This window comes from Tyto alba, unplaced genomic scaffold (assembly GCF_018691265.1).
Source record: "Tyto alba isolate M040663 unplaced genomic scaffold, T.alba_DEE_v4.0 Super-Scaffold_39, whole genome shotgun sequence".
Taxonomy (NCBI): Eukaryota; Metazoa; Chordata; class Aves; order Strigiformes; family Tytonidae; genus Tyto; species Tyto alba.
In genome coordinates, this window is record NW_024881314.1 from 7,360,111 (window position 1) to 7,377,304 (window position 17,194).

The window sequence follows — 17,194 nt, forward strand, 5'->3', positions numbered from 1 at the left end:
ATCGTTATCGTCCCGCCCCTCACGTGCCTCCGGCGCCCAATCGCGGTTGGTTCACTCTCTCATTCTCCCCGCCCCGCCCCGGGGGAAGCCGGTCACATGCGCGGAAGGTGTTTTCCCCCCCCGCCTTTCCTCGTTCCCCCCCCTCCTTCCACTGGGCTGCGCATGCGCCGTAACCGGCCCGCGATGGGGGGGGCGGTGCTCCCGGCACCGGCTGCCGGTGGGGAGGTACCGGGGGCTGCGGGGGCGGGCGGGGTGGGGTGTGCGGGGAGTGGTTCTGTGAGGGGGAGTGTGGCGTGAGGCCTGGGGAGGGGCCCCGAGGTGGGGGTCCCACAGGCGGGGCTGCGGGGTGAGGCGGGGGAGGGGGGGGGGTCCCGGTGTGGGGCGGCGCTGAGCTGGGGCGACAAGGCCCGGGAGGGGTGAGAAGGCCGGGGCCGGGGGGGGCTCTGTGGGGCGGGGGGAGTTTGTCCGGGGAGGGCAGGTTGGGCGAGCAGCGTTGCCAGCTGAGGGGCTCTGGAGGCCTTGGTCGGCTCCGTGGCGTGGGGTAGGGCCCCTCCCGGGTGGGTGCCCGGCACGGCCACGCTTTCCCCGGCCACGCCGGGCTGCGAGCAAGCCCGCGGCCTTGCTGCTTTCTCTTGGTTCGCTAAGCTTGGCTTCAGTGACTTGAGTGGAGGTCTTTTATAAAAGATGTCTGGGCTCTTCTGCTGAAGGCGGGTCTGGTTTTGGCCGCAGCGAGCTGTGCTGCCTGGCTGGGCCCTGTCCTCTAACCCGTGTGTAAGTTTATGAACTATTTGGGTTTCTTAATAGTGCGCTTAGCTTATGAAGTTTGCACCGATGATTTGTCCCAGTTGTCATGGCTAAGTAGGAACATTTATAGAAGTATGAGAAAATTGATAAAACTTTAAAACAATTCAGCTATGGCTAATTATTTACCGACTGAAACCTTTCAGAGGGCTTGGGTGCTGACTCTCCCCCCATAGTTTTTTTAAGACCATTTGAAGTTCCCCAAAATACTTTTGCTTGGGAAACCTCAGTATGTGTAACAAAACATCTTGGTGTGTTTTTTATAGGTCCATTATTTTCATTTGTCTACTTATTTCTGTACTTATGACTCTGAGGAGAGGCTGGAGGTTGTTTATACTGCTTTAATTTGCAGGAGGCACGTGCTTTGTAAGAGTAGTAGCTGCATGAGAAGCAGTGGAATGAGCTCATCCTCAAGGCAGGCATTCTTCCTCTTGAGGTTTTAGTGTCTGAAATGGCCCCTCTGGCTGTTTGGGGAAGGTAAAGTTTGGTCATCATGTGCTGTGAAAGGGCAGAGCCCTTTGGTTACTTTTAAACAAGTTAAACAGGTACGAGAACTTTTCAGAGTATTTGAACCAAGTGGTGCTGGTGAGTGGGGTATGTGTGTCTGAAGTGCAAGGTCCTGCTGAAATCCTCTTTTGTTCAAATATCAGAAGACCAATATGCAAAGTCTGATTCATGAGTTACTCCTCTTTCTGACAAAGCTAACACAACTTTATGATGTTTTCCCAGGTTAAAGGCAAGAGAAATTGAAAACACCCTCCTCACTTTGCTGTGAGTCTCCCCACTGTCTTCAACATGGCTGGTGGCATTACTGACACAGGAGAGCTTTACTCTCCCTACGTAAGTACTGCTGTTTGTGGGTTTGCTCACAAGTCTTTTCAAAATCCTCTTTTCTCCACGTTATGTTTTCATATCCTACTTTACCATGGACCTAACCAGTGTTTCAAGAAATGTTGGAGGTTAAAGGGTACTTAAAAACACTTAGTACTTGTAGTTGTTGGGTTTTTTTTACATCACAGATCGCTTTATATGATGTAAAGGGTTGACGTCTACTTCAGGTATAGTTCTAAAAGTGTTAAAAAGAGCTTCATGTCCCATACCAGCTCTTTCGTCCTTCAACCCACTTCCTTGTATTTTGTTAATGTTTTTGTCAACCCAAATTGCTACAATGGAACTAGCATAAACAGGGGGGATTGTAACATTGAAACTATCCCACTTTCCTTTTTTTTTTACTTTATATATGTTTTCCCTTGAATTTCATAAAGTTTACTTATTTGTAGGTGTTGTAGCAATTTGTTTTAAACCACTTCACTTAAAATTAATAATTAAGATGTTTCTTCCTTGTAATGTGGTGTCCTGTGAGACTGCAGAGCCAATTACTACTTTCTGATGTTACTGGAAATACTGGTTTTCATAGCCACAAGTGTTCATATAGTGCCAGCTCTTAAAAACACTTGGCAAACATTTTTGTTTTTTTCTGAAGTGAACTCACTAAATATAGAACTAGTCCTGAAATCTCTGTGTTGGCTTTTAAATGCTTGCAAACTTTTATCCCCGTGTTAATGATTGAATTTAGAAGAACTCGATATTAGGCTGCAGAAATAGGTCACAACTGAGAAAATGGAGAACAAGGCAGTAACTGGGACATCTGGACCCTAAAGGACTAGTGTCACCTGCTCTTATGTTGTTATGTTAGTGTTGTATTAATTTCCTAGAGCCTAATCTCAAAGGTTATGACTCTCTCCTCTTTCCCTGAAGATGTCTAGCCAGACCAAACACACGGGCACCATTCTCATCTCTGTCTACTTGACCAAAGTCAAGAAGAATCACCTGAGATATCTTTTCAAAAGTCTTTCACTGAAGAGTAAACTATGGCCCTGGGCACTTGAGTTGTGTTTAAGTAATGACAACTCTGTTAGCTGAATGGAAAGAACTTTTCTGCAAGCTACAGTGACTGATTTTTTTTGTTGTTGTTGTTCTGGGTGACTCGTCAAAAGCTGAATTTGCTGTGCTTATGTCAGTGAATGAAGGGCAGGAGTGTTCCCAGGGTCTCTGAGGAATAGTTCTCCAGCTATTAATTGCTTCACAACCAGAAAATTGTACTTGGATACAGTTCTTTACTGGTTCTTCTCTGGAGAGACTCTGACCTATATATAAAAAAACAAAAAAAAACAAAAAAACAAAACAAAACAAAAAAAAAACCAAAACAAAACAAAAAAAAACAACAAAAAACAAACCAAAAACTTTGGGGCAATTTTTGATCTTGAGGTCAGCTAAATTTATAGTCTGGGGGGGTCCTGTCCAGGTGCAGAGTTATCTTTTGCCCCTGGGCAGAAAAAAGCTTATTGCTAGAGAGGATAAAATCCTTTCCTCTCCAGAAGTAAAATCCCTTCTTCAGAATGTGTTCAGCTGCTTAATGGTAAAATAGCAAGCAGGCTTTGAATTAGAATTCTGTTTGGATATTTCCTGCTTGACTAAGAATAAAGAACAACAAGAGATTCTGAAAGGTAATTTATATATGTAGTCGTAACTACTTAGGTTCAGGTCAGAAAACAAGGGAGACCTTTGTCCTCAGTGTAGACCCTTCTGGTAGAAGGCAGTGGATTTTAAAACAAACAAACAAAAAGTTTACATGCTTTCTAACTTTAAAAGTTAGAAGGAAACAAAATACTTCAAAATAATTAGAAAAATGGAGCAGACTATCAGTTTCTCCAGAAATGTGCTGACATTCAACTTTGTTCTCTTTGGTTATCAGTCCCTTCCTATATTTATTTCTGCCATGGGCTTGCTCCCACCCTGCTTGCTCAAAGATTGCTCTCTCCATTTAAATCAGTATGTATGTGAGGTGTCTTGGATGATCTCTGGCACAGCTGCATACTCTCATGTTGGATTATGTGGATGATTGCAGGTTGGTCTGGTTTACATGTTCAATCTCATCGTTGGAACCGGAGCCCTAACCATGCCGAAGGCCTTTGCGACAGCAGGGTGGCTCGTCAGCCTCATTCTCCTAATGTTCCTGGGATTTATGAGGTAGGATGTGAGGGCACTGGGGGGTTCAGCTGCATGGGGCTGTAAGGGCAGCACTAAGACTTTTGCTGCTTCTCTAAGTGAGCCTGTCCCTCTGCTGCTTGAGCATTGGTCTCTGCAGTTGTGTTGCCTGTGGACGTTTGGAGGGATGCATTGTCTGACTACCTGCAGTACGGTGCTACATCCCATTTCCTGACTGATGGGAAAGACTTTTTCTTCAGTCCGGAGTCTTCCGGGACCTTTCTCCCAGCTCCCTTTTTTGACACTGTCCTCACTGTGGATACATCCTACTCTCGCCTCTGTCACAGATCAGTTCCCCAGACACTAACCAGGTCACAGGTGACACAGGGTCATTTCTCTGCTTTGTGACTTGCAGATGTGATGCAGAGCTGTTGTGTTTAGCTTTCTCTTGGCTTCTGGCAATGCTCTGGGCAGCTGCTAGAGTGTCAGGAAAACAAATTACTGTATAGTCAGGCCCATCTTATTCCCATCCCCGTCCCTGACCTTTGCTGCTCAAGACCTTGAAGCTGGTCTCATGATTTTCACTCTGGCTCACCACGAGCTTCTGCCCAGATGTCTCCCTGCTGGAGCAGCAGGTGGAGCTGAAGGCTGTTGATACAGCACTGATGTCTAAGTAGTTATTAATAGAATTGCCATCTTCTGTTGGGCTGTGAATTCCTGCTTGCTTCTTGCTTGGTTTTAAAATAAAATAAAACAAAATCCCTTCCTGCTGTTTGTAAGAATGGAATTTAGAAGTTCCTTTCCTGTTAGTAACCAGCTCTCTCAGCCTCAATGTGCCTTTGATTTGAAGGCAGAGCTTTTCAGATCTGTTAGGTGCTGCTATATAGAGGTACTGTATGGTTTGTACTGATTAGCAATGCTTTTAAGTTCCCCATCTCAAATCTGTGTGCTGCAAAGGCATGGTAAAATGTAAACTCCAGGAGTACTGGTAACTGGGAGCTTTGGAAGCAATTCATTTTAGATACACTGAATTTACGCTTTTACACTAATGTATGAAACTCAGCACCAGCAGACAATCCTTCAAGGTCAAAAGAAGAGCACAGGCTCTCAAACCTGCGTTCCAAAACTGCGCTGGACTCAACTGAGAAGATGCAGCTCGAAGTACTACGTGCTTTAGGAGCTGTGTTGCCCTGTTGCTTTTTGTTCTGGTGCTTGTGACTTCCTCCTGCCCGCTGGGAACCCTTCAGTGTAAGAAGAGTCTGGGTGGAAATTGCTACATGGGCCTCAGGACAGGGCTGTTTGCTTTTATTCTTGCAAAACTAATCTCTCATTTGAGCTTGATAAGTAAGTCCAGTTCCTGAAGCAGTGAGAAACCACTTTAAAGCCTTAAATAAGATTGATTTGAGGGGTTTTTTATTATTATAGGACTGTTTTAGATGAGGTAATGATATTCTTTCCATCAGTGGCTCCCACTGTCTCCCTGGACATCTTTTCCTCTGGCCTCCAGCAAAGTGTATTTGCATGCACATGTGTAATCTGCTCCTTGGTCTTGTATTGCTGCTTTGCTTCTGATGCCATTTGTAAGATTCTTTAAGGCACTGTAATACCTTTGTCACAGGCCCTTATAAGTAACTTCAGAATAGTACTGTGTTCATACTAGGCCTTAAAAAGAGGAAGGAAGCTTGCTTTCTAACAAAGGGGGAAGTCTACTTGCCTTCTTCAGCCCACAAAAACACTAGGAAGGTGCCTTCCAGATATCTAAAGTGTTGTCTTCTATCTGAAGGCATGTGATATATTACTGCATTTTGTGGTCTGCTTGAACACCTTAATCTCAAGAACAGAATGGAGCAGCAAGCTGAGATGAACCACTGTACCAAAACTGCAGTGTGTATAGGGAGGTGGTGAAAGGGTTGTTTTGGTTTGTCTCTTTGCTCCTGCAAACAGATTGGAATAATTCTCCATCTCCCTTCAGTGGCAGTTGTTGACTATTATTGATATCAAATGAATTTTTCTTTCTAGCTATATGACTACGACCTTTGTGGTAGAAGCCATGGCTGCTGCAAATGCCCAGCTGCGATGGAAGAGAATGGAAAAACGCAAGGTTTGTGTGGGATTTAATTTCACATTGTTCTTTTATCCTATAGGACTTGCCTGAGATTCCTCTGCATCTTTGCCTTGCCTCATTGTTAACTCTAAAGGAGTAAATTTCTACTGTACTTAACTTTGCCATATAAAATATGGTTATTAGTTCCCTGTGGGGTTGCTCATTAAAGACAGGATTTTCTGCTCCTGCTTTGAAAAATCTCTTGAGCAGTTCACATTTTTTACTGATTGTGCTCTCCTTGCCCAGAAGCGCTGCTCAGTGAATGTGGAGAGGTGGCAGGGGATATATTGGTGCCATTTGGAGTGTGCTGAGGTCTATAAATCCTTGATGATCTCAGGTCATTTAACTGGGACAGGCTGGAATGTCCTTGCTGTCACTTGGGCTATGTACCAGTGAGTGGACAGTCCTGAAGTATATCTTTGCTGTAACGCTTACTTTTGGCTTTTTGGATCCTGGCTGTAGTGGCTTTTCTGGATCAGTGTGAGGCATAATTCTTTGCACTAATTTAGATCCCTGCCTGTATTTTAGTGGGTTGGAGTTAGGAGCTAGATCTGTCTGCTCTGACTAGCTAAGACTATATCTGTTTTGATCTTTTTTTTTTTTTTTTTTCACCAGTTCTGCAACCCTGCAGATCTGCCAGAAGTTTCTAACTTCCTTGTGCCACCTAACACTATGTGAATTGGACATTGCTGGTGTGTCTATGGCCAAGGGCTCCCTGGTGTTGTCTTTGCTTGCATGTCCTGCCCATCCCTTTTTGTGACCTTCTTTGAGTTTCTGGAAGTGAGACCATGACACTGGTGGTGCCACAGCCTGTACTGTGGGTAGCAAACATCTCAGCAGTAGTCTGATCTTTTCTTCCAGGAGGATGATGAGGATGAGGATTCTTCCTCTGGAGTGTCTGACAGTGATGTTCTTCTCCAAGATGGGTATGAGCGAGCAGAGACACGACCTATCCTGTCAGTTCGTAAGTACCCAGTTTGTGCTTTCACTGGATCCGAGACCTCTTCCCTGCAGACAGTGTCCCAGTGGGCTCCAGTAAGTGGAGCAGGACTCTCCTCTCCATTTCACTCATAATTCCATGTGCTCACATACCAAAGACCTTAGCACTTGCAAGATAAGACTCATTGAGAATTCAGTTCATCACATGTAGTCCGATAAAGATCTTTGCCTTTTAGGTCACTAAGATGAGAACATCTTACTTTGAAAACACTTTAAAACTAACTTCAGCAGAGTAATTGGACTGGTGACTCTGCAGCTGTGGAGTCATACACACTGTCCTTCAAACTGTTGCTAGAGCTTCCCCAGTGTCTTCAGATAGTCTGGTTTCTGGGTTTATTGGAGGGATTGGTTGAAACACTTCTTGTTTTCAACTTACAGAGAGACGTGGCTCACCCAATATCTTTGAAATCACTGAGAGAGTAGAAATGGGCCAGATGGCTTCCATGTTCTTCAATAAAGGTAAGTGATTCACATTTTTCAAAAGACCATTCAGGTCCACCTCCATAAGGAATGGCTTTTCCTTAAGTTTGCGTGCTTCTCAGTGTGGGTTTGCATCCTGAGTTTGTGATAGTTCCACTCAAAAGTGTCACTTCTCCTTTCTGTGGACTGTATTAATCCACCTATGTGGAGTATTTATGGGCCAGGTGGGCCAGAACCTGCATGAAGGAGAGTGTACTGTGGTGATAGCAGAACTAGCCAAAACGCTGCAGGTTATGGGCCCAGTTTCTTGAGACAGGTAAGTGTAAGTCAGTGCCTTTTCTGACTGCCCTTAACCTGACTGTGAACTGCATCTATTCTCTGTGATCTCCACTGTCTAAAGCAGTAGAGCCCAGCTGTAGCATTTGCTAGTTCCATCTTGGTTGTAGCATTTCAGAATAAGATGTACGAGCTTCCCTGAACCCTGTAAGTATCAGTCTGAAGGAGAGATTGCTGGGGAGAGCTGAGAATTGTGTGTGTCTGGGGAGTCACCAAGAGAGCTGCTGGGACATGAAATGCTGAAAGGGTCCCTGGTGTGTGTATGATAAGCAGCTGTCTTGTCTCTTTTCTTTAAAATGTCTCTTGAATGCCAGGGAACAAACTTGTGACCATGCTGCAATAAAGCCATATCCATTGCATGTGATAGAAATGCAAACTACAATGTTAGGTATTCTGAAATTTGTAAACAGCACATTTGAAGTGCTGTGCAGAACCAGAAAATTGTTAGACACCATGGTTGTTCAGTTTTGAGCCTGTCAGGCCCCATTTCTTTTGGAAAGTGACATTTTCTCTTGTTCACTGGCCATCTTACAAAGACACGATGGGCTGGTTTTTTCCATTACATTACATCAGCTTTGTGCCAGTGTAAGCCTACTGCCTCTGAAGGACAGCTGGGCTTAAGAAGTGAAGATTCTTTGAACTATATTATTTCTGATTTTAAAGTACAATTGAAAAAAATTTATTTTTCCTGCCTGCCTTTTCTGGGCCTTTATAGATTTAAATCACTTAGGACTATCAAAATAATCCACCGTGGGTGAGGCTGCCACTTTTTGGGTCAGAGAAGTGACTTGAAGTATGGGTTGGAGACTCAGAAATGTCTTGTTCCTGATCTTGCCTGTAGCACTGAGTTGCTCTGACTCTAGGCAAGTCTTCTTGCTTGTATGCTTTGCCAGCTGTAAAACACCATGAACACTTCCCTACCTCTTGATCATTCTCTGGGGAGTAATATTTGGGAAGTGCTTTGAGAGCAACCACTGTATAACAGGACTTAGTATTGCTGAGGATTCAGCTGTAGAGGCTTCCGGGACCACAGAAGGCAGAGTGCGCCCATAAGCAAGTTCCAGAAGGCCCCTGCTTTTTGCATGTGCTTCACAGGGGGAGATGATAAGGACCCCCCAAAGCCATCCAGGCATTGGGCAATTGCCTTCTAGACTTCTCTGTCTAGGTGCTGGTTGCTGCTCAGCCAGGAGAGGGTGCTGGAAATACGCGTCCCCTGTCCAGTCAGGAACTGATGTACACTTCCTAGCAAAGTGACATAAACTGCTTAGTGTTCTAAATCTTAATCCCCCTTCTTAATGTTGCTTTAGCCAGGGTTATCTGATTTCTGTGTTAGGGATCCTCCCCAGGACCTACTCAGCACGATGCAAAGGGATGAATCCCTCTGCAGGAAGGCATCTGGAACATCTGCAGACCATAGCCTGAAATGGCTTCTGGCTTCCAGATGGGATGAAGTACACACACTGCAAAGGTCTGGGGCAGTTGTAACTCATTTGCTGCTTTCCCTTCCTCTGGGCTCAGCACTGAGGCTCCATCCCTCTACTGTTGCTGAGTCCTAGTTCAGAGACACCCTCCGGTCTGCTGAGCGGTTGCAGAGAAGAGACAAGTACCTCCCTCTGCAGATCCTTGCTGAGGTGCTTCCTTCTGAGAGTTGCACAGAACGGCCTTCAGTAAGGGCATTTGCTCAGTGACCAGTTGCTGCTGCCTAGTGCTGAGGAACTGGGCCACATTTGGGAAGTCCCAGCTCCAAGCACCAACCCCTGTGGTTTTGCAGCTAGCAAATGTCTCAGTGGGGTTTTGCTCATGATATACAAAGCATGGATCCAAACCCAAGGTATCCGAGGGCTTCAAAGCCTCTGATTTCTAGTGAGTTCTCTGCTCCTTTCTCTTGGCTGATTTTTATTTTCAACAGTCTGACAGGAGTTGAGTCTGTAGACCTGGGAGGTAAGCTGGGGATAAATCTCAATTTCAGACTGTCTGCTTTCTTAAAGGGAGCTCACTCAGATTTAAGAGAGAGAGAGCCTGTGTGCTTTTTCAAAAGATCTGGCTTTGAAGAACTGCTTTTCTATCTATTTATTTTTTTTAATTTGTGATGTTGGGTGCTTTCTTCTGAGACCAAGCAGTCATTTATTGCAATAAGGGATTCTAGGCACATCTATCATGCTGCTTCACTACAGGAAGTCATTGATTTTATTTTTTTTTCCCCATTTTGTGTCCAGTAATGAAAGTATTGATCAGGGAGGGTCAGGAGCAGTTTATAAAAGAATTGATGATAAAGTCTTTCTGCCTTCCAGAGGATGAGTTAGGGAGAGGAGTGTCACCTGCACTTCTCACAGACAGAGAAGTCAGCACTGAAACAGGGATATAGTGTGTGCTGGTGGGTGGGTACCCAGGTGGTGCTGCTGTGGCTTAGCTGGTTCTGTCAGCATTATTTTTGGGGAGGGCAGGGGGACCTCTGAGGCCTGAGATCCATAGCAAATCCCAAAACACAATCTATATCTGAGTCTGTGTAGTCCTGTACTTGGTGTGTCTTGCAGCTTCTGTCCTGTGTCAGATATTTGTTATAGCCTTCAACCTTTTTTAATGGAAAATTGGAGAAAACTAGTAGGTAGTTTGTTGCCATCTTCAGAACAATACAGACACTCCTTAACTGTGAAGCCTTCTTAAATCTTTCACAGAGGTAGAAAACGAGGGGGGAACTGCAGAAACTGTCATCATTTCATACAAGATCTCCATTTGATTGTTTAGACAAACCAGGAACAACTCTAGAGTACTGGCTTTGTGCTGCCTTCCAGAAGCAGGGAAGTCTTCTTGCTGCTTTCCCAATACTGCCATTTTTTTAGGAATGTTTTATGATAAGTAGGTTCAGCATATTGAATAATTTATTTAAACAAAGGAGAATGCCTATTAATGTTTCCTGACATTCAGAGATCCAGGGGCAGTATAATGGCAAAACATGGTAAAATTTTGGGGCATCCAAGCGCTGTAGAAATATTAGTCTGCATTCCTGCAGTAATGCTGTCCTTGTTTGATAGTTATCGCATGCAAGGCTTGGGAGAGGTGAATTGATTTGCTCAAGCTGCACTGGGATTAAGCATCAGGTGGCATCACAAATTGAAGGTATGAGCATGTTCCTTGAGCTGTTTTCCTTCAGTGTCAACTTCCTAAATTAAACAAATCTGAGGCTTTTTGTTTCTTTTGTAGCTCACCTGCCTCTGAACTAAAATACGATACAATTTGGTTTTCCTTGGTGAGATTTATACTGAATTGCTTGGAAGAAAAGAATCCCGGGGTCGCATCAAGCATTTCTTAATCCCTGCAGATTTTAGCACTCTACAGTAGTGTCTTGTTGTGCCCCAGCAAGGCTGTTCTGTGCACCCAATTAACTTGTGTAAGACTTTTTTAATCTCATAGGTGAAGGCAGAGGAAGCTTAAAAAAAAGAAAAGAAAAAAAAAAAAGCACCCAAGAAAATGGTATGGGGCAGGAACAGCATGTGGCAGTAGGGTGAGAGGGCTGCAGAAACAGGGTTTCAAAGCTTTGCAGGTTTGAACCTTGGCTCAAGTTGCTGATGACAAGGAATCTCCCAAAGTGACTCCATTTCAATGCTGTGGAACCTGAGCTCTGCAGAGCCAAATCCCTAACGTGAAGGTCCTGCAGGTTTGCAAGCAGTTTGGAATCGACAGAGGACTAAAGGCATCTTCTCTCTTCATTTCACTATTTGTCAAACTACACTCACACAGTGTCTGTGAGCATCAGCTCGATGTTTGCCTGTGGCTGTTCCAAGTTGACAGCTTCATCTGGCAGATGGCTTCTGTGAGACCTGTTGGTCTTGACCAGTGACTGGAGGATATGCTTGAACTAGAGGGTCTAGTGTCAGGGCCAGGTATTGAAGGAGGCAGAGTTGAGCTCTGAGGTACCTTGTGTCCTGTCAGTTCTTGTGTTTTGGCCGAGTTCCCTAAGCTGCTGATGTGACCCTTGGATGGATTTTGCTGCAGGAAGAAGTAAACTATGGAAGCAGATGATGATTTACTTTTAAGACCTTGAAAAAGTTTTGTGTATTTGAAGTGCAGAGTTTGAGTTCCTGTGTACTCTGCTGTCTCTGTACAATATTTCCTTTTTCTGCAGTGGGTGTCAACCTCTTCTATTTCTGCATAATTATCTACCTCTATGGGGATCTGGCAATCTACGCAGCAGCTGTACCTGTCTCTCTCATGCAAGTGACCTGGTAAGTGTGCTTACTGCTGTGGGGTTGTGTGCTAACAGAAGAGAGCAGGCTTTTAGATTTAATGGGGTGATAAGTGTGACTAGGATCAGCTCTACTTTCTGAAGACCAGAGTAGAGAAATGACTCAAGGACATCTCACCATTTGTGGGTGGGGAGGTGAAGTTGTTTTATATTCCCCACCCAAGTGCCTGCTGCCTGCCTGAAAAGTAGCTGACATGACTTCAGATGAGTTCTCAGCTTCAGCAGCTTGCAGCCATGGGACTTGTTGCTCAACAGTTTGATTGCCATACCCTGTGCAATATTTTAGATTCTCTGTCTCTTTGGGTAAGAGCTGAGAGGTGTGATGCTTACCAAGTCTGTGACCAGCAAGTGGTGTCATTATGTGGACTTGGCTCTGGACTGAGACCAGTTCCTTTCTCAAAGAAACAGATAATGAAAGATATTTGATCAAATCTGGGCTGGATGTGGACTTCTGACTTGGAAATGGTAAATGTCAGTGATCTGACGACCCAAACTTGCTAGCTTGATGGCCAAATAACCAAACTTGTAAATAACTGCAGGCAATTCAAGAATTTGCCTTTAGATTATGGTACTCAGTGACTTGCTCTGTTACACAGTCCAGAAAATACAATGAGGAGTGGTGTTCAGGGAGGGAGGAGAGGAATGAACACTTCAGGTCTCTGACCATTCCTCTTTCATAAATGCAGGAGAGGGGGAAGACATCTGCTAAGAGTTAATTACTGTCTTTTGTTTCTCCTTCCTTTCCCAGCAGTGTCACTGGCAACCATTCTTGCAGTGTTGGAGATGGCACAAAGTATAACGATACAGACAAGTGCTGGGGGCCAATTCGACGGATTGATGCTTACAGGCTGTATCTGGTGAGTTTCTGAAACTGGGATGACCATTATTTCCAATTAAAATTTATTTCTATTGGTTAGGGGCTCTTTCCTGTAGTGATGATGTGATTCCAGTGAACAAGAGAGGTGTGAAGCTTTCAGTTCTGTCTGACATTTTTGGCCAAATACGCCCTCTCTATTCTTGGTGACATGGCTGCGTTTCAGTTTGGTGGCCATCAGTATAATCCTTATGATTTTAAGTAGAGTTCTGTCCTTGTTGTGTAGTTTTATATTGCTTAAGCAGGTGATACATCCATGCCAAAAGGTGGGGTTTTTTTCCAGTGGCTGGCTAAGTAATTGTTGCTTTGAGATAACTGTTGTCAATATCCTTGAGTATATTAACTCTCTTAAGTGCATTCTTTATGTGAATAAAATTGTTTATGCTGCAGGAGCATCTACTTTTTGAGAGATGATGGAAACAGCCCACTTAAACAACATCCAGTGCTATATGCTGCTTTAGTAATAGCTTTCTGTCTAGTTTAGGATTGTCTATTGCCTCTATTACTGTGCTGTGGTTCTGCTGTGAAACCAAGGTTTTTCCCATTTTTCCCAGAGGATGATAAAACACTGCTGCTCCTGAGCTTGGAAAGAGTTGGGTGCTCATACCTGGAGACAGATGTCAGTAGGGCAAAATGAGAAGAGGGAGGTATGGGAGTGCTGCATAGCGTGGCTTCTGTTAAGGGTCTCAGTAAGACTTTTAAGAAAAAAGAGTGAAGGTGGCCATGTGTGTGCAGAGAAATCCAGGTGTAGAGACTATTTGAAGCAGTTTTGTAGTTTAGTAGATTCTGGTCCTGTGGTGAATCACATCCCTGAGTGTACTTGTTCCAGTTTTATTGCAAAAGTAAGAGCTAGGCCTCAGAAATATCAGTGAATGTCAAAGCCTAGTTAATTATTTAAGAGAAATATTATTGCTTTATTAAATTGTGTCTTGGTCTGTTTCTTTAAAACTTCCAGAAGATTGAAGATTTCCTTGCTGAATTCCAATAACTCTTCCTGACCCAGCAGAAGGAGATAGTCAGAAAAAGGCAGACATGCATTAATTACTGCCTGCATATCTTGGATATTATGTCTGTAATTCATGAAGATAATTGTTGTTGGGACTTGAAAAATTAAAAAATTAAGACTCTCTAAGCATTAGATTTGCCGTCTGTGCACATAACTCTGAGGAGATTTTCCCTCTGCTTGTCTCCTCTTGTGGATTTGGAGAATAAATATCTGTAAAGTCTTCAGTAGTGATTAATCCTCCCCAGCTCAGTAATTGAGATGAGGGTTTCAGTGCTTTTCTCTGCTCCCCCTCAGAAGTAGGGGAGGATTGTTTGTGGGAGAACATTCCAGTCTGTGGTGGGTTACTGGAAGGTGTCATGTCTCACAATCACTGTGCTCAGGAGACTGCTGGGTCATCACCTCTGAGTTGTGGGGTTTTGTTAAGATGTCTCATATTTCTTCCTGGATGAGTATGGGAGTAAACTGGGACTTGTTCTACCTCCAGCTCTCCTGGTCCCACTCTCTGCTTGACCTGTGTGTTTTGATTTTCCAGAAAACAAAGATGATGACTGCTTGCCTAGAGAAAGATAACAGAAGTAATAATTTATAAAACGTTCAGTCCCACAGCACTGACACAGTCTTCAAGTTTAGGCTGTCTCTGAAGAGACCGCTGGTTAATATTTTTCTACTGCTGTCCTGTTTGCAATGTGGACAGCTAGTGATCAGTAGTTAAAGCTCTTAAATTTTTTGAGAAACCTGGGCATGGAAGGGCAAGGGTAGGAAGTTGCTTGACTTTGAGCAAAAAATTGAATGGTAAACTGTCTCTTCAAATTTTGTCCAAACTTCTTCTGTATTGAGGTGGAGTCTTGAACATGCAAGAAAAGCTGAAACCTGCCTGTCTGAAGGGGAAAAGGCAACAGGGAAGTGAGGAGGGGTGAGATGCATCAAGAACATAGCTGTTCTCTTGGTCCCAGGGGATCATACCCATAGAGAGCTTGCTCTGTTTTCTTGTCTTTTTCTTTCTTTGAATTCTTGCTTGTTGGAATAATTCAGGTTCCATGTTTCAGTGGTCAAACAAGGTCTCTTTTTGCAGGCTAAGTTCCCCTGTGGCAAGGGGACAGATGGACACTGCGATCCCAAAAGCAAGCAGCTAGTTTTTGGATCAGCCCTTTTGTCCTAGATGCTTGCCTCTAGTTTTCTCACCTTGTCTTAGTACTGTATTTAGGCTTAAGTGACTTTTAAGGGCAAGGTGGGTGGATGTAACTGCAACCTTTTGCCCATTCCAGTGAAATAGGTCTCTGGATGTAGTGCTGTATTTCTTACTCTGTGCATGACCCCACAGAAAGTCTTTTTTGGACTACCAGGAGAAATAATCTATTTGAGATTTTCTTGGAAAATGGTGCCAATGGGAGCTCTCTTGTGCCAAGTACCACCAGTCTGCCAAAGGTCTGTGCTGCCTTCCTCCTGTCAACTCTTTCTCTCCCGACACCATGTCTTCTTTTCAACAAAAACCATTTCAAACATTGACTCTTTGAGCTGGGGGTGGACAGGGGAATAATGACGGATGTAAAAAAATCCTATTTCACGGTTTATTGTCCAAAAAGGCCTCTGGAAGCTCTCTGCTCTGATCACTGTGAATGGAAGCTGAAAACTATGTACATAATGAGAATATTTAGACAGATTAAATCCTTCTCTTGAGACTTGCTTGTCTGCAGCATCTTTATTGCTGCCTCAAAATTTCACACCTAAGTGTGACTGCAGAGTCTTCAGAGACCACTAGGCCCTTATTAACCTTTGTCTGAACAAACGGCTGTCTTGCTTCTTGTTTGTAAATTGCCTTGGAAAATAAAGGCTTGCAAAACAAATAAGTGAAGGCAAGTGCAGGAAATACTGAAATAGTCTCTTGCTCCTCTCCCATCGCTTGCTGCTAATATTTGGGACAATAGGATTCCTGGGAGGTTTAAAAGGCAAGCCTTGCTGTGTTGTTCCATGCCTGTGAGGGCAAGATCACGCAGGGCAAATCAGCAGGAAGAAAGGCATGTGTTAGATGGCCCAGCGACCTTGTTGAAGGCAAGTGCTGATTACAGTTAAAGCAGATCGATGGCTTTCTATCTTTGCTTCAGATCTGTCACTATGTTGTCATGTCCTCGACAGCTGAAGTGACTCCCGAGTCCCCTGGCTGTCTTGATGGCAATGCTAAGGACAGGGTTGAGTTCCCTCTGCACTGAATTCACACTTCAGTGCAGTCGCTCTATCATGCTTTCTGTAAGGTCAGCTGGACATCTTCCCTGTAGGCAGTGGAGAGGGGGCAGCAGATTTAAGTTTTGGATCTGTCATGATAATGCTTTCTTGTCTTTCTGTTACAGTGATGTGAGAATGTGACATGAGAGTCCCTGTTTCTAGAAAGCAGATACTGAGATAAATAAGAGATTAAATCCTGGGGATCAGCAGCCATTCAGAGTGTCTGATCCAAAATACATTCATGACCTGGCAAACAGTGCTTCTCCTCTGCACCAGGGTGGCCGTTGTAGCTAAAACCTCTACTCTCTTCTCAGCCCTCCTTTTCTGGCAATTTGGCGCATGGTGTCTTCCCATGATGGAAAGGAAATGGCTTAAATTCTCAGGGGGAGCTGTATGCCTTTCAGAAGAGGCACTGGCACAGGTACTCCTGGTAGCCTGGCTCAGTAGCGCGTCAAAGCTACCAGGTGCATCTGTTCTGTCTGAGTCTCTGTTGGTTTTTTAGCTGATTGGGAAAGGGACGTGGCATCCGCTTTGCCGGTTCACAGATGCTGCAGTATCGCAGGCAGCCCAGCGGGTGCAGGCCGAGCGAAGATGGGAGTGCAGATGGTTTAATGGAGATTATCCCAGTTGGAAACGTGCTTGTGCAGTGAATAAAATGAGTGGGCTTGCAGGCGCTTACTGTCCCTCTTCAGGAGGGGACAATGTCACCCCAGCCTGACGCTCTGATCAGAATACCCAGCGACCGGAGCGGGGCCGGACCGCAGCTGCGGGAGACTGTGCAGGGGGGTGAGGAGGTAGTCTGAGGACATGTACAATTGCTCAGTGCCAGCAGAACTTAATCGGCAAATGCGAAGGCAGAACAGATAAGTGTTGATGTAGATCCCGTCTGCCTCGGTGCGGTGCAGCCTTCCCAGCCCTCTTCAGCTGCAGGCTAGAGCGCCGTGCTTTGTGCCACCAGCCTACGTGCTCTGTTTCCCTCCCCGGCATTTCTCCTTCCTGACTGTGCCGCGTGTGTGTGCACACCCTCTGCTCTGGGTAAAGGTATCTGTGACTTTTTTTTATTGTCAGAATGCATCTTTCCAGATACATTTGCCTGTACTAGGGCAGTTTTATCAGCTTGTTCAGCGCATGAAACTCTCGTGGCCTCTATGTCCATGGTTGCCTTCTGGCTTCTGTGGGCTTTCTTTGTGGGTTTTCTGTTTT

At 44.6% G+C, this 17,194-nt stretch overlaps 1 protein-coding gene across 6 annotated transcripts in view; it reads left to right on the plus strand.

The window, feature by feature from the left end:
* The first annotated feature begins 153 nt into the window (after positions 1 to 153).
* Positions 154 to 17,194, plus strand: part of TMEM104 (transmembrane protein 104) — a 44,903-nt gene continuing 27,862 nt past the window's right edge. Inside the window, exons 1-8 of one of the 6 annotated variants that reach the window (XM_042802402.1) lie at positions 154 to 169; positions 1,531 to 1,641; positions 3,710 to 3,831; positions 5,809 to 5,890; positions 6,755 to 6,857; positions 7,271 to 7,351; positions 11,772 to 11,871; positions 12,640 to 12,748. In XM_042802402.1, the coding sequence (XP_042658336.1) occupies positions 1,597 to 1,641; positions 3,710 to 3,831; positions 5,809 to 5,890; positions 6,755 to 6,857; positions 7,271 to 7,351; positions 11,772 to 11,871; positions 12,640 to 12,748 (642 nt within the window). In that variant the 5' untranslated portion in view covers positions 154 to 169; positions 1,531 to 1,596. Of the gene's footprint in view, positions 226 to 400; positions 417 to 692; positions 772 to 1,530; positions 1,642 to 2,559; positions 2,702 to 3,709; positions 3,832 to 5,808; positions 5,891 to 6,754; positions 6,858 to 7,270; positions 7,352 to 11,771; positions 11,872 to 12,639; positions 12,749 to 17,194 lie in introns of those variants that run through there. The other 5 variants (XM_033002352.2, XM_042802401.1, XM_033002353.2 and 2 more) reach the window with 5 other exon arrangements.